This window comes from Gadus chalcogrammus, unplaced genomic scaffold, assembly GCF_026213295.1.
Source record: "Gadus chalcogrammus isolate NIFS_2021 unplaced genomic scaffold, NIFS_Gcha_1.0 GACHA054, whole genome shotgun sequence".
In the NCBI taxonomy this organism is placed as follows: Eukaryota; Metazoa; Chordata; class Actinopteri; order Gadiformes; family Gadidae; genus Gadus; species Gadus chalcogrammus.
In genome coordinates, this window is record NW_026613489.1 from 24047 (window position 1) to 40488 (window position 16442).

Sequence of the window (16442 nt, forward strand, 5' to 3'; positions counted from 1 at the left end):
GAGAGTGTGATGAAGCGAAGCCACATCGACATCCTTCATCCTTCGTTCATATCACTTCCTACAGCGGCCACTATTTATAGCGGTACCGTCCTCGGTGTAATTGACTTGTGTTGGTGAATGGACGCTGCAGGCATCGGAGTGCTTCCTGGAGACCACCAGGTGGTGGGCCAGAGGCTAAAATGAACCAGGCACACACACACGCACGCACGCACGCACGCACGCACGCACGCAAACACGCACGCACGCGCACACGCGAAGGCAAACATGCAGGCGTGCTTGCACACGCACGCACACACTCACTTTTTTTTTCTTTTTTTTTTTACACTGGTATCTGGACTTTTTGTCTCACCTTGGGGAACGGTACCTGGGTTATGTGTGGTGTTGAGATGTATCTCCGCCTTGCTGGAGACACAGGCCTTAAAGCAGTAAGCTTCACGATGGCACCTGCTAATGCTCATGGGATATGTAGGCAATGTGCCCAGTGCATGTTGAACTTAGAATTGAGACCTTTTGTGACATGTACAGCCCAGCCATGGCATCGAGCTTTAGGAGGGGTCACCTACTGGGTTGGGGTTTGTTTTGTATACTATAGCGTAGTTAAATACTGTGAATTATTCCTCAAATGTGGGCTCCTCTCCCTTTTAACATTTTGAAATCAATGCGCTACAAATACAACCCAACATTACCCGCAATGGTCAAATACAAATCGACCTGATTTTTAATTACAGAAGATTAAGTCAATAAAAAAATAATAAAGCTCTAGATGAGAGTAACACAAGTCTAATCACTTTTGGTATCTGTGGTAGGCCTATGAGTGGGGGTACGTTTGAACCCCCCCCCCCCCCCCCCCCTCTCCCCCTGTTGTTCATACAAAGCAACCCAGACACAAGCTCACACACAGTATTTACACTTTAAATCTGCACCATAAAACATTCAAACATTTCACAAATCAAGTTGTACATTTACATTAACCAACCTTTTATTTTTTGGGATGAAATAGGCCTATTCGAAAATAAATCCCACAACATAGAAATAATACACATTTTCTAACTAGCTAACTCTCCTCTTCTGGCTTCTCCTCAACTCCTAAATCTCTCAGTGATGAACCCCCGGTTGCCCTGTCTCCCACCCAGCACCCCAGGGTGCCCTGTCTCCCAGCCCCCTGGGTGCCCTGTCTCCCAGCCCCCTGAGTGCCCTGTCTCCCAGCACCCCTGGGTGCCCTGTCTCCCAGCCCCCTGGGTGCCCTGTCTCCCAGCCCCCTGAGTGCCCTGTCTCCCAGCCCCCTGAGTGCCCTGTCTCCCAGCACCCCTGGGTGCCCTGTCTCGCAGCACCCTGGGTGCTGCTCCTCCCTCCTCCTCCTCCTCCTCCTCCTGCTGAGTTCAGGGTCATGTGTGGCTGAGCTCCGCCGGCGGGCACAAAGTGTTCTGGTGATGCTGCCGGTACTCCTCCTCGGTCAGGGTCTTTTCCAGCTCCGCCCCCGGCTCCGCCTCAAAGACCTCGTCCCTCACCAGCTCCACGGTGACCGACGGCGGCTTGAGGCACGCCCCCCGGCCATCCGGTGGCGGGGAGGGGCGTGGCAAGGGGCGTCGCGAGTGGCGCGGCGAGTGGTGCGGCGAGTGGCGTGGCGAGTGGTACGGCGAGTGGCCGGGCGGCGGCGAGGGGGACCCGCGCAGCGAGAAGCGTGGAGAGCGCCGCGGGGAGTGGCGCGGCGACGGCTGCAGCAGCTTCCTGCGCTCGTAGGCCTCGGCGCTGATGACGGGCACCAGCACGCGCGCCGTGTGGTGGAACATGCTGTAGTCCACGCGGTAGTGGCGCCGCGTCACCAGCATCATGTCCTGGAACAGCTGCCCCCACAGGATCTCCGGCGGGATGTAGGAGGTGCGCGTCTGGTGCAGGATGCCGGTGTAGTCGTCGGTGTAGGTAAAGGACACCACCAGCTCGAAGTCGTCCTTGGCCAGGTCCTCCATGGTGCTGGCGTACAGAGGGCTGCGGCTGTCGATGCGGTGCGTGATGACCGTGGGCGTGACCAGGATGATGTCGCTCTGCCTCAGCTCCAGGTCCTTGTAGGTCACGTCCACGCGCCCGGTGGCGTGCAGCGTGGAGCGCACCATCTGGGCGCGCGTGGTGCCCTCCACCATGTGGTTCCGGCGGAAGTCGCCCACGCGCCAGGACAGGCACAGGAAGCCGTCGGTGAGGTTGACCACGGCGCAGTGGCTGAAGCCGATGGTCTGCGCGCGCTTGCGGGCCGACGCCATCTTGGCCACCACGATGCCGATGACGAAGGTGTCGATGACGCAGCTGATGACGTCCTGCACCGTCACCACCACGATGGCCACCATGCAGTTCTCCGACATGCCCCGGAAGCCGTAGCCGATGGTGGTCTGCGTCTCCAGGCTGAACAGGAAGGCGGCGGTGAAGCTGCGCACCTGGTACATGCAGGGGTCGTTGAGCTCGCCGCGCAGGTCCCCGTTGGCCAGCGCGATGACCCAGTACAGGATGCCGAAGAACAGCCAGGACAGGATGTAGGACAGCGCGAAGATCAGGAACATGACCCGCCAGCGGATCTCCACCAGCGTGGTGAAGATGTCCGTGACGTAGAGCAGCCAGGGCTCGGGCACGTGGCGGAACAGCACGTTGCAGCCGCCCTCCTTGCGGACGTAGCGGAGACGCTTGTGCTGGCGGCCGTTCTCCGTGGTCACGCTCAGGGCGGCGGTCTCATCGCCGTGGCCCACCGTGGCGTACTGTTTGCACATCCTGGCAACGTCTGCGGGGCGGAGAGGGAACATCGAACATCCCACGTTAGTGTTTGCATTTCTTATCGTACATTATGGTTATGCCGAGGGCGTAGCTTTGGGTCGACGGTGTTGAGTGAGAAAGCGTCGTGGGCGTTTGGAGTCGATGCGTTTGGTACAGATATTAAGAGTGAGAACATCATGGCTGCACTGAGGAACAGTATGAGCACGCCAAATGACGCATGCGGCACCAGAGAGACACCCACCATCCTAGAGTAGAGCACAATAACACAGGAACTTCTCGCTGAGAGTTTGGCTTGGTGTGTCTCCTCTCCCTGGCTGACACTACCAAATGTGGATTTTTTTAAAGTAGCGGTCAAATTTGCTAATGTTGTTTATCCGTTTTGAATAAGGATTGTTTTTGTCAGGGGTAGGGCGAACCCACAAAGTTGTGTGGGAAAGAATCAATAGAGCAATGCAGGTCAGGATGTTTGGAGCAGGCAAAGCGACCTATCAATGAAACCCAAAGAGCCATTAACTGAACTAATCCCAGCACTGGATTGTCGCATGTCTCGCGAATGATTCTTGAAGAAAACATGTTTGCATTTTTTTCAATTACATATTTTGATAGTTATTGTGGCAGAGACGAAAGCTAAGCTTGATTGTGTTTATACACAGAGACCCAAACAGAGTACACACACAAGCTGGGTTTCCATAAGTTAAAAAAGAGGCGGAAGAAAACATATTCAACAGACGACTTAGCAGGCCAGATTTAGTAAAGCCTTGCTAAATCTAAATTGCCATTAAAAATGGAAAATGTCAAAATATATCTTTTAATGTATTTGTTTAACGCACTGACCCGTTGCTTCCACTCCTCATACTTTGGGATTTCACTGATATTCCAACAAAGGCAGATTCCATGTGTTGTTCTCATGCAGAAGATGGACCACATGGCCCTGCTCTTACCTAAGCCAAGCTTGCCCACTTTCCGTCTTCTTTTTTTTCCAACCACGATTGTTGGAGGAAACAATTATCAATGGAGTCCTCAGAGTATCAGAATGATTGGCTGACCGCTGGAAATCTACCCCTCGCTGACCCCGCTCTCATTCAAAGACGAATGCATTTTAAACGCTGCAGTGATGCCGGAAAGACGCAAGTGTTTTAGTGGATTTGTTTCCATTGTGGGTTCTTCTCATAATCTCAGTCTCGTGTTTGCTTTCATATCTTCAACATGTGTTCGCGTTTGACTCTCTGTACTTCCACTGCGTTTAAGGTCTTATTGTGACCCCGTCTGGGAAGGTTCACCCTACACTCTCCTCCGTTCCTCTTCGTGTTGCTGTGGAGCTCCTCTGATCCGACTTGCCCCCGTTGTCTCTGTTTTCAGTGTAATGTAATCTCAGACGCTCCGAGGTAACGATGGCTCTGAATGAATGGCCGTGTTGCTTTATGTCGTCCCGTCCTAGCGCATGTGTGCTACGTGTGAAAGGTTGACTGTGTTGTCATAACATCACCCTCTGGATAAGTGCACGCACAAGGACGGGTCACGGCGAGGATGTTAGAGCGACACCGCTCACTGGCACAGGATGATGCTGACCGCTCAACGGGGACGGCGATTAAGGAACGGTAGTAAACAGCTTACTGCACCCGCCAGCGTTCTCACAGGCGCAAGAATTAATGAATGGATTAAGGCTGTCTTTAGGGATCGCCGCCGTGCAGCACGTAATGCAGGTTAAACACGCGTCTGTACAACAAACATGTCGGCACAATAAACAGACACCAAGGCCTGAAGCACGGCAACAAATAAATAGAGAAGGGGTCTGCTGTTTGACGTTCCTCTGTATCTCTGGGGGATGAGTCAACCCTTGGGATAACTGTTCCCCGCGGTCAACGCTTATAAACCAAAGAACTGAGCCCCTTCTCTCCGGGGTGGGGTCCAGCAGAGGGCTGTCCCGTGGCCAGAGGGAAACCACACAGGGCCGAACCTCGCGGAGGGCGAGCGAGGGAAAAACAACAAGTGGAAACTGGAAGGGCCTGACGGCGCGATCTGGGACCCGGAGAAGGATCGATCGGGGCCAAACCACAGAGAGAGCATCCTCCTCTACGCCCAAACGGAGGTCTGACCACCGCTGTCTGACGGGAGGGGGACTCTGGCTGGAGGTCATGGGGGTAGAGTGAACGAGGTCATGGGGGTGGAGTGGACGAGGTCATGGGGGTGGAGTGGCCGAGGTCATGGGGTGATGCAGTCGGGGCCTCCCTCTACGTGACACAACATCAGAAGGTGAACACATGAACAAGAATGACAAGAGATTGATATTGTTCAACAAAAGTTAACCGATTACATTTTTTTATTATTATTGAGTTTGTTTTGGCTCAAAAAATGTGGTAAAAGAAAAGTCATGACATGGAACTATCTAACTTGTCACATGATATAAAACATACAATTATTATTTCGAAATTACACTAACTCTATCGGATATTTTATTGCTTCAAAATGTATTTGATTATACCACTTGGATTCATACACAACTATAGTTTTATCTACAATATTATAGCAGTTAGTAGCCATGAATTGTTTTGTTCATGTTTGACTTAAATGTTAGGCATTTGAGTAAGCTGTCTTGCTGTAAAGCCCTACAGCAAGACAGAATTGGGATGAATGCATCACCATTTGAAATTGGCCTTGAACCTGCACTAAACTAAAGTAGAACATTAACAAAATGGCACAATGACCTTTTGACAATTATGTAAAATTGCATTCATTAAAAATCATGTCAATATAATACAGTGGTTTAAAAAGGGAACCAGGGAGTTTCCATCAATTCTACGCGATCGTGTCTATACTAACAGTCCTAAATGTTTGCTCGTGGCTAGTGTATACACCATTAAAATGACATACTCTATTGAATAGCTTAACAGCCATCATCCGTTTTTGTAGCATTTGCCTCTGTTGAAACAGACAACATTGAAAGTTTCCACTGAGGTATTGACCCACTAGGTTGAGCTGTTCTCTCTCCTCAACGACTGGACCCCTTCTCCGAAGGACCTTATGGCTTCAAATAGGCCCCTCTGTGTACACAACACATAGCCTGGTGCTGAACAGACAGTACCAGCACTGGCCGTGCCCTTTGGCACAAAGTCTGCCAGGACGGGCCGGGGGAACACAGACTGTGGGTGCTGGAAGATGCCGTTTCGATCAACAGCTCTCCGTAGTGAGAGGTTTTTAGAGAGGGGGCAACTTTTGTTTGATTGTTTCTCAACTAACGATGAGGGAAAAAAAGCTTTGGGGTCAATACATGTGTGTCATTCACTCAAAATGTTGAATCAAACTATTGGAGGCAGCTGAGGCAATTAACATATTTCTTTCCAAAAACATTTGCGGCCCCATAACAACAGCATTACAGGCTAGCTGACGGGGAAACATGGCGACTCACTGGGTGTAGAGCACAGGAACGGCAGTACAGCCTCGGGTGGCTGGTTTAAGTGACACGGGCCTTTCATCTACTAACTGACCTTCTGCTGTACTGGAGCTCAACTCTCCTACCTGTTGGCTCAGACATCTAACGGATAATGATTTACTGACGAACCGATTGACCGGTGTGGTGGTGCCCAGAATCACCACAACGGAGACCTCGCTGTCCTCTCTATCGTAGTTGTAACTTAAACGTTTTAACATTGGACACAAGTTTGGACACAGAAATTTATATCACACTTTTTACGTTTTAATTGTTCTTGGCTTAAAAGGGTGTAGAATCACTGCAGGTGGAGTAATTAGTCCTAATGGTTTAGCAGATTTGAATATCAAATAAAATGTTAAATGAATGCCTTCAGAGACAAGCCTTGTCTTCAGGTGATGTTAAGAAGATAAATATGAAGACGTGTATTGATGAAACAGACTCTCTGCTTTTGCGTCAACAACGATATAGCACCAACATCACAAACCACAAAGAGGACAATCTCTATTTTTAAGGTGATATGAAAGATACTAATATTATGCAGTTCAACAAAATAAGTTATCCTTTAGAGGAACGTTGTAAAACCTCCATGTCCAGCTTACCACTGTGAAATCTGGGCTTTTGTAAGTGAACAAAAGGATGAATGAAGCCTTTCGGGGATCACGTTTCATTGCTGGCTTGTTCTTTCTTGTCAGATTACAGATTGTTGTGTTGACTACAACACTTCTTTATTTCACCAACAACTTTACACCTCAGAAAGAATACGCTGTAACTCACTGTTAGGCTAAGCCCCAAAAACAGTACTGAGGAAAGTTATGAAGGACATTACAAATCGCCACATAGTGAGCTGTTATTTTATTTTTATCAGTGCTCAAACTAAATATTTCCCAAAAAACATAATATACACACTTCCATATTTGCAGCGTTGGACAATGACCTATAAAAGCAGCTCTGCAAAAGTCCAACAGGTACAATTGCACACACACCCAAAATAATCTACAAATGAACAGCTTGTTGGTTGGATCAGCTGTGAAGCTTATTGTTAACGAATGAGTTCCTACCTGGAGACTGAAGTTCAGAGTGCTGCTGAGCAGAGAGCCGGGCTGTCCCAGAGTGAACCGGAGCGGTACCTGTCACAGCGGACAAGCTCACCTGCTGCTCTGCGATCACTGGACAATAACGCCTCCCTCGGATATATGATGGACACTGAGGGGGGGGGGGGGGGGGGGGTGTGTGTGTGTGTGTGTGTGTGTGTGTGTGTGTGTGTGTGTGTGTGTGTGTGTGTGTGTGTGTGTGTGTGTGTGTGTGTGTGTGTGTGTGTGTGTGTGTGTGTGTGTGGATAGTCTATAGGGATACCTGTATTTTTGCTTTTGTGCATGTGTTTTGGGCATTTACTCGGCCCATGGGCGTGTCCGTATTTGTGTGTGTGTGTAACTTCACTCTAATAACAGATTACTATTTACTATTACACCATAACCATAATGCCGTGGCCATTGCCTCATTCCATTCGTCTCAAGGTAAAGAGAACGATTCCACCTGAAACAATGCCCGTGTTTCTCCTCAAACGGCCTCAGCTCCGACATCAAACACCGGCTCTGGTTAAAGGATTTCTTATGTAATGGGTTAATGGGGGTGCGGGTTACTTTGTTTGTGGCTCGTCTCTATTATTGTGCCCAAGACAACATCGCAAGAAATAATTATCCGGTGTTTGATTCAGTAATGTAAACCAAGGCAATGAGGTGGAAGGAAACACCTGAATAAAGTAAGCATCAGTAAAGATTAAGAATAAATAACAAAGAATAAAGATTCTGTCGAGGATGAGAGAACTACTTGAGGAATTTTGGACGTTTAAGTTCCCTGTTTCACAGATGTGGGCTTTTACACTGTATTTCCTTGTTTAACCCCTTGTTATTGATAGATTGATCCCATGTTCAGATTAATGTCTGTACCCAATTAATGTGAGACAGCTATACCAGAAGAACATTCCTTCTTCTTCTTCTTGTGTATTACAAATGGTAGGCTAGGCATCATAGTTAGTGCAACATAACCACCTTGGACCTGGCTTCTTACGAGGCATCGATCTGTACCCACACTTTCAAAGACAGGTACTCTGATTAACTTCTGATAAACTGTTTAACAACCGGGCTGCCTTGTGGGTATACTCTTGACCTGCATACATAATTGTTGGATGAAAATCCGGCAATTATCTAGAGCGATTTTTTTAATCACAATTGCAATCCCCCGATTCCCCCGGAGAAACCCCACCTGCCTGGCCTCGTTCCCGTCCCAGCTGCTTTGTGGCGCCGGTTTGTTCGTGCCGGATCTAAGTTGGTGCTTTGTGCTCCTCAGGTCAGAGTGTCAGTGTCCGGACGGTGTCCCTCGCTCTGTGTTTGTGTTTATTGTGTTCTGCTCTCACCTTGTCCGATGGGAATCGTTTGGGTCTTAATCCTCTGTCCCTACAGTATGGGATTGTTCTCTGTTCATACCTAGAAGAACAGTGTAACTCAGGTTTCACATGCATGCACGCGCACGCACACGCACACGCACACACACACACACACACACACACACACACACACACACACACACACACACACACACACACACACACACACACACACACACACAAACAGACTCTCGCTCTCTCGCTCTCTCGTGGGAGAAATTGACTGGTTCACATTATGTGAAAGAAGGTTTCTTTTATCTTTTAACCCAAACATAGATCTGAGGCCATGGAAATCTGACATGTTTCCGTTATGGTTATTTTAATGTTTCCAGCATCTTCATCTAACTGATTGAACCATATCTACTCTATAGCATAATGTCTGTGAATATAAAATGTAAAGCAGTTCTGAGGAGTGCAACCTTTAGAGATTTGAAACAATTTGTGATGGCAATGTGCCACTCTATGTGAAAATTAGTGAGTTCAGTTGGAATATAAAAAAATGGAATATATAGCATCCATCAATTAAGACAAGAGCTACTATTGGTTCTTAGAAATGGCATAGCCATACGTCTCCTATATATAATATAGTGAGTTTAATGTTTTCTGAGAATATCTATTAAGAGTTAACTGTACTGCCGATTTACAGTTAAGACCGCTTCCGGATAATTTCCTCCCAATCAGAGATAGGATTAGCATCTCCTCCCTGATTGGTTCAAGGAACCATCATGCCTGTCAATCACAGGTTCCGCAAATTCTCACTGGCGGAGAAGCCTAGCGAGGGAGGGTGCAGAAGGGTGGGGACGTTTTTTCGGGGTTGTTTTAGTTTTGCTTTCAAGTCTTTCTTTCTTCTGCCCTTTTCTGCTCCCTTTCTTTCCAACTGCTGAATCGTACCTCCAGTGGTGTTAATAGAGAGCGAGCATGGAGCCAATGAGAGGAAGCCAGGGGCGGTTCTAAGGGGGTGGGGGGGGGGGGGGGCAGCAGGGGCCAGTGCCCCCATAAAACTGAGTTTGTGGCCCCCCATCCAAACGTTGTTTTTTTCCTTTTCGCTCCGTCCGGCCGGGGGGTCGATTGCTTGCGATGGTGTGGCCCTGACGCACAATCGCAACTTGAGATTTATAATACATCATTCTGACTTTATTGCTGCTGGGGATGTATGATACTGAGTGGTTTGATGTCAGTGAAGGAAACCCAAAAGGTTGTAATATTGACAATTGCCTTAGCCAATGAAACATTTCAAATATATAATATTGACAATTGCTGTAACTGAAGGAAACACTTAATACTATGCTACTGAAATAAATGCAGTAACGGGAATCAGCCAGTTATTGTATATTACAATTACAATTGGGGCATTTTCCAGACGCTTTTATCCAAAGCGACGTACATCGGTTAATACACACATTGACACACCGACGGCAGAGTCAACCATGCAAGGCGACAACCAGCCCTCAGGAGCAGTTAGGGTTAAGTGTCTTGCTCAGGGACACGTCTACACTCAGCTAGGAGGAGCTGGGGATCGAACTAGCAACTGCTCTACCTCCTGAGCTAAGCCGACCCGCAGTTTTTGTATGCTGTTACTTAGTACTAAACTAAATATTTTGCGTCCTGGGTTCAATGCGCCAACAAAACAACTGGCCCCAGTCTGGCCCCCCCCATGAAGATGGGTCTAGAGCCGCCCCTGGAGACAGCCGGTCCGGGCGGCCGGCTCCTCCTTCCCACCAGCCCTCCCTGGTTTCCACTCGAGGACCTTCCGGAGATCAGAATAGACTCCCAGCCTAATCGCCCTCTATCTTCTCACACTCTCCTTAAGGTGTGAACGTGCTCATTAAGCCCTGCACCGCTGAAACTCGACAACAGAGCACTCCCTATTGGTCAGGTGACGAAGGTGACGTCCACTTTTGTGATTCTGTGGTAAACCAGCGAACGAGACAGCGTTAGAGTTCTGTGATAAAAGTAGAGATACATTATGTACAACAGGAGCAGAAAGCCCCTTTGTGCTTTGGCTGTTTTGAGGTGTAAGACAGCATAACATAACAATAAGAACACACACATCCTCCTAAATGAATCATGTGTTTGAAGCAGAGGTTTGTCAAACTGTCCACTGTGCATGAATTCACGGTTAATCTCTTTGATTGAACGTCTCAATGACCAAATAGTGAATACCATGTTTAGGTATTATGACGGTTTTTAAATGACTATACACGGCAAAACCAATGCCAAAGAAAACATAGGTCATCATTTGGCATTAAATGCTACAACAGCTTTAGAAATTGTAGCTTTCATTTGACTAAATGAGAAACAGAACTGGCCCTAATCTCCTAATGCCTTCTAATATTGTAGTACCTCTGGGCCATAATGCCACATTTCTACAGTTATGAGGCACATCATGTCTTTTCCAAATAAACAAACTGTGTGTGTGTGTGTGTGTGTGTGTGTGTGTGTGTGTGTGTGTGTGTGTGTGTGTGTGTGTGTGTGTGTGTGTGTGTGTGTTAATAAAGGCCGGAACACAGTGAACCATAACTAAGTACACTCATTTTTTCCATGCGAAAAAGTAACTATTTGTTCCCAATAAACCTGAAAATAACCTGATTGACAGACTGCCCCGGTTCACCGGTGGCCATGGAGAAAGCCCAGAGCCAGCTCACATCAGCCAACACAGAAGGTTACACGAATGAAATGAGAAGCAGACGTATTTGAAACGCTAAAACAACGCCATCAAACATTTCCTGAAGCAATACCTCGATGAAGGAAGGCTTTTAAAGCATTGTACACTGGTATCTCTGCTTGTGGCCCATAGGGCTGTTATTATTATTATGGGATGTAGCACAGACTGCTTCACACAGGCAAATTGATATCATATTGTATCATGCTTATTATTGTATTTGCATGTAGCATCCTTGTGTACCTCGAGATTCGCTTTTCAATCCAATGTATGATTTAATGATGATGTGTTTTGTATGTGAAGTCTATATCTCTTTGCTAACGCTCTAAGCTATTTATTTTTTCTTAACAAGTAAACCTGATGGAGCGATTGTGATATGATTGCAAAGCTTCTGGTTTTCTATTTCCATCCCGGTTTGAATTGTACTTTCGCTTTAATATTTTCAATACATTAAATATTTCTATGTAATGCATTGACGCGACACTTCCAAATTAAGCTGCACATTCCAGATCTGTTTATGGCTGACATATGCACTTCCTGCAATCATTTGCAATGCTTGTTTATATACATCAACACAGAAGCGTGTGAGTGTGTTTGTCTGGCTGTCTGTGTGTGTCTGGCTTTGTGTGTGTGTTTGTCTGGCTGTCTGTGTGTGTCTGGCTTTGTGTGTGTGTGTGTGTGTGTGTGTGTGTGTGTGTGTGTGTGTGTGTGTGTGTGTGTGTGTGTGTGTGTGTGTGTGTGTGTGTGTGTGTGTGTGTGTGTGTGTGTGTGTGTGTGCGCGTGCGTGCGGCTCTCTGTGTGTGTACGGGTCATTGTGTGTGTCTGGTTTTCTGGTTGTGTGTTTCTGCGTGGGTGGGTGTGTTTGTGTTTATGTGGGTGCGTTCATGTGTTGTGTGCGTGCTAGAGTACGTTTGACTGTTTGTTTGTTGGTATGTGTGGATTAAGGATGTGCCTTCCCTCCCAGAAACGGCCAAACAAACAAACAAAGGTACAATGCAGACCGTATCAGTGCCATCGAACAGCTGCTGAGGTGGGGGTCAATGCAGGCCAACTCACTAAGAATAATTCTTGAAAGGATTTCAGGAATCTCATGGAGATTAAAGGTTGGTTCAGGGAGTGTGACCTAGTGGGGGGGGGGGGGGGTGTGTGTGTGTGTGTGTGTGTGTGTGTGTGTGTGTGTGTGTGTGTGTGTGTGCGAGAAAGAGAGCCAGATAAATTGGATTTTTGTATGGTTATGTGAAGAAAAAGAGGGAGAGTGTGCATATGAGAGTGTGCGCGTGTGTGTGTGTTTGTGTATGTTTGTGTGTGTGTGTGTGTGTTGCAGCCTTCTTATTGACACCTAGATTGCCCTTACCTTTGGATATCTCAACAAATAAAAACGGATCTTATTGAGTTGAGTTCTTGTAAACACTTTTAGTTTCCACTCTGCATAACATGATTACTTTTTGGCATTTTGTCCAGCAGAGATTTTGCTCATTGTAAAACCACCTGCCAGCGTTCCCCCACGCATTGACTATGCAGTGCAATAAATCCATAATTTAGTACAACATGCATTTATAAGTGGCCGCGTGGCCTAATGGATAAGGCGTCTGACTTCGGATCAGAAGATTGGGGGTTCGAGTCCCTTCGCTCTTGAGGGGGGCAGAAGAGTCTTATGGTTTGGGTTCTTGACTCCGAGCCAGCGTCACTTTGGATAAAAGCTTCCGCTACGACTCAAGCACTCACTCAACAATACACAGGATACAAACATGCCTACAAGGACCCACAAGCCAGAGAGCCACAATTAGACGCTATTTTAGGCCTCATTTCACACAATCAGTGAAGGGTTTTGTGTGGTTTCAGAGAGTGCAGTGAGCTGTTCACACAAGGGTAAAATGTGCCACAGCTAGACAGATAGAAACTCTAATGGTTGTGGGTTCTCTATAATGGTTCTGGTTCTCTAAGGGTTCTGGGCCTCTAAGGGTTCTGATCCTCTATAATGGTTCTGGGCCTCTTTAGGGTTCTGGGCCTCTATAATGGTTCTGGGCCTCTAAGGGTTCTGATCCTCTATAATGGTTCTGGGCCTCTGTAATGGTTCTGGGCCTCTATAATGGTTCTGGGCCTCTTTAGGGTTCTGTGCCTCTATAATGGTTCTGGGCCTCTATAATGGTTCTGATCCTCTATAATGGTTCTGGGCCTCTGAGGGTTTTGGGCCTCTTTAGGGTTCTGGGCCTCTATAATGGTTCTGGGCCTCTATAATGGTTCTGGGCTCCTAAGGGTTCTGGGCCTCTTTAGGGTTCTGGGGCTCCATATTGGTTCTTAGCTTCAAGATCAGTTATTTTTCTTTTCATTGTCGACGTTGTCCACCAGATAAGTAATCATTCAGGTCGGCTTAGCTCAGGAGGAAGAGCAGCTATTTTGTGACCGAAAGGTTGCTAGTTCGATCCCCAGCTCCTCCAAGCGTGTTGATGTGTTGATGTGTCCCTGAGCAAGACACTGAACCCTAACTGCTCCTGACGAGCTGGCTGTCGCCCTGCGTGGTGTGTGTATTAACAATGTGTGTATTAACCGATGTAAGTCGCTTTGGATAAAAGCTAAATGTAAATGTATTATGTTTGTTATGTGAGTGTTATGTTATGTTAGTGTTTGTTTTAGGCCTGTTTATTTGTTTTAGGCCTGTTTATCAGTACAAAAACGTGGGGTAAGTAAGTCCGACATGGGGGTTCTTCAATGTCTGGACTCTCTGAGCTAACGGCTAACCGGCTCAGTCCCGGCGCACACATCAGGGGCTGAGGTTCAGCCCAGAGCCACGGAGCTCTGGTTTCCTGTGTGTCTGTGTGTGTCCTGGTTCATTCAGAAGCAGCCGCTCTGCAGCGTGCGTGTGAGTTCCATCAGCATTCTTATGACATGCCTCATGGGGCCACGATGTGATGCTAATCCTGCCCAGCACTAGAGAGGAGGAGGAGAGGGGAGGGGGAGGAGGAGGAGGGGGAGGAGGAGGGGGGGGGAGGGGGAGGAGGAGGAGGGGAGGTGGATGAGGGGGAGAGGGGGAGGAGGAGGAGGAGAAGGAGGAGGGGGAGGAGGAGGAGGGGAGGGTGGAGAGGGGAGGAGGAGGAGGGGGGGGGGAGGAGGAGGAGGGGAAGGAGGAGGAGGGGGGGGGAGGGGGAGGAGGAGGAGGGGAGGTGGATGAGGGGGAGAGGGGGAGGAGGAGGAGGAGAAGGAGGAGGGGGAGGAGGAGGAGGGGAGGGTGGAGAGGGGAGGAGGAGGAGGGGGGGGGGGAGGAGGAGGGGGAGAGGGGAGGAGGAGGGGGGAGGAGGGGGAGAGGGGAGGGGGAGGAGGAGGGGGGAGGAGGGGGAGAGGGGAGGAGGAGAGGGGAGGAGGGGGAGGAGGAGAAGGGAGGGGGAGGAGGAGGAGAAGGGCAAAAAGGGGGAGAGGAGGAGGAGAGGGGAGGAGGAGGAGAAGGGGAAAAAGGGGGAGAGGAGGAGGAGAGGGGGGAGAGAGGAGGAGGAGAAGATGGGAGGAGGAGGGGGAGAGGGGAGGAGGAGGGGGGAGAGAGGAGGACATTCTGGAGCACAGGCTGGCTGCGGGTGGAGGAGAGGAGCTCCTTCCCCAGTTGTAGATCTGCTCCCCAGCCCATTTCTTTTTTAATGATCTTTTTTTATCTTCTGCTTCTCACATCCATCATGGCGAGCTGTCAAGTATGTGTTACAAAAACTGTAATAAGGTCAACTGAGGGCTTTAAAAGTCATTTTTAGAGAAGAGTTAAATTCTATAAAACACTGGTTCTCACTGTTAACCACACGAACACGTTTCTCTCTCAGGATTCGGGGCAGCACAGTTAAAGTGTCACCCCAGCGTGTGTCTTCTTCGCTGTCTTTCTAAATGCTCCGATGCTCTTGTCAACGCTTTGATTGGATGACTCCATTGTATCGCTCGCCGCTCTACAGCATTACATAATTTTCCGAACACGGTGCCCATGCAGTGTTCTCCCTGCCAGAGTTCATGGGCTCCTTTGAGCTGCGTATCAAACAGGTTCAACCGCCTGGAACTTCAAGGCTCAGTTTCAAGCGGTATGCTCTGAAATAACTGTGTGTGTGTGTGTGTGTGTGTGTGTGTGTGTGTGTGTGTGTGTGTGTGTGTGTGTGTGTGTGTGTGTGTGTGTGTGTGTGTGTGTGTGTGTGTGTGTGTGTGTGTGTGTGCGTGTGTGTGTGTGTGTGTGTGTGTGTGCGTGCGTGCGTGCGTGTGTTCTCGTGTGTGTGTGTGATGGAAATGTCTTCGGTATGGAAATGCTTGATCCACTCTGAATTGTTCCCATCACATTGACTTTGACATGGATCTGGGTGAGCCGACCTGACATTGAGAGTCACTCGAGGATAGTGGGCGGGCTCGCTCCACTACTGCCTCGCAGCCTCGTCTCGGACCAATAAAAGAACGATCCAACTCCCCGTCGTAAAGTGTATTTCGGGAAAAATTGCAAGTATTGCAAAAATCATCAGAAAACAACTTTGTGCTCAGAACCACGAGGCAGATGAGCCACATGTTGTCTTGCGTGTGCCCACGCACGACAGACTGAGACGTTGAAATCTCTCTGCAGGAAATAATAAGCCAAACCAAGACTGCATCGCCCATGCTGTTCAACTCCCATCGCTGGAGTTGGCTTCCACCACTCAGAAGCCAATACTCAGATTAACAAACTCAACGTCTTGCTTGAATGATTGATTGATGGGACGAAGGTGCATTATTGCTCTTACCTTGCATGTGTATTATCCGTTTCCCGTGGTAATGCCAGGCGCTGGTTCCAACAGGGACATAAGCTGCACCTTGCAACCTTTGCAAGTAAGACAGTCCCTGTGGAAAATGTTTTGCATGGTCATTTTCTCTCCTGAACGAATGGCTAACCTTGTGGAATAAACAGGCCAAAGTCCCACCGAACAACACCAAGGAATCCTGTTGTTGCATATTCATGATTTCCATCATGGAATGAAAGTGGGTTTCAAACAATGAACAACATTTGAAACAATCTAAATGTCGAACAAAGATTTTACGTTTTAATGTTTGTCATTTCAGAGGCTGTGAACCATTTTCGACCGTGTTCTCACATGATCTTCAACAGGCATATATACCATTTGGTCACAGTGTAAAATATCTTTGTTTTTTAATTTGAGCGGAGA

At 48.2% G+C, this 16442-nt stretch overlaps 1 protein-coding gene across 1 annotated transcript; it reads right to left on the reverse strand.

Moving 5' to 3' along the window:
* Positions 1 to 1385: 1385 nt before the first annotated feature.
* Positions 1386 to 16088, reverse strand: kcnj16a (potassium inwardly rectifying channel subfamily J member 16a). The gene is made up of 2 exons (XM_056584973.1): positions 16023 to 16088; positions 1386 to 2764 (listed from the first exon to the last, which is right to left on the reverse strand). The coding sequence occupies exons 1-2, from the start codon at positions 16027 to 16029 to the stop codon at positions 1386 to 1388; spliced, it is 1386 nt and encodes a 461-aa protein (XP_056440948.1). The 5' UTR covers positions 16030 to 16088.
* Positions 16089 to 16442: the final 354 nt, after the last annotated feature.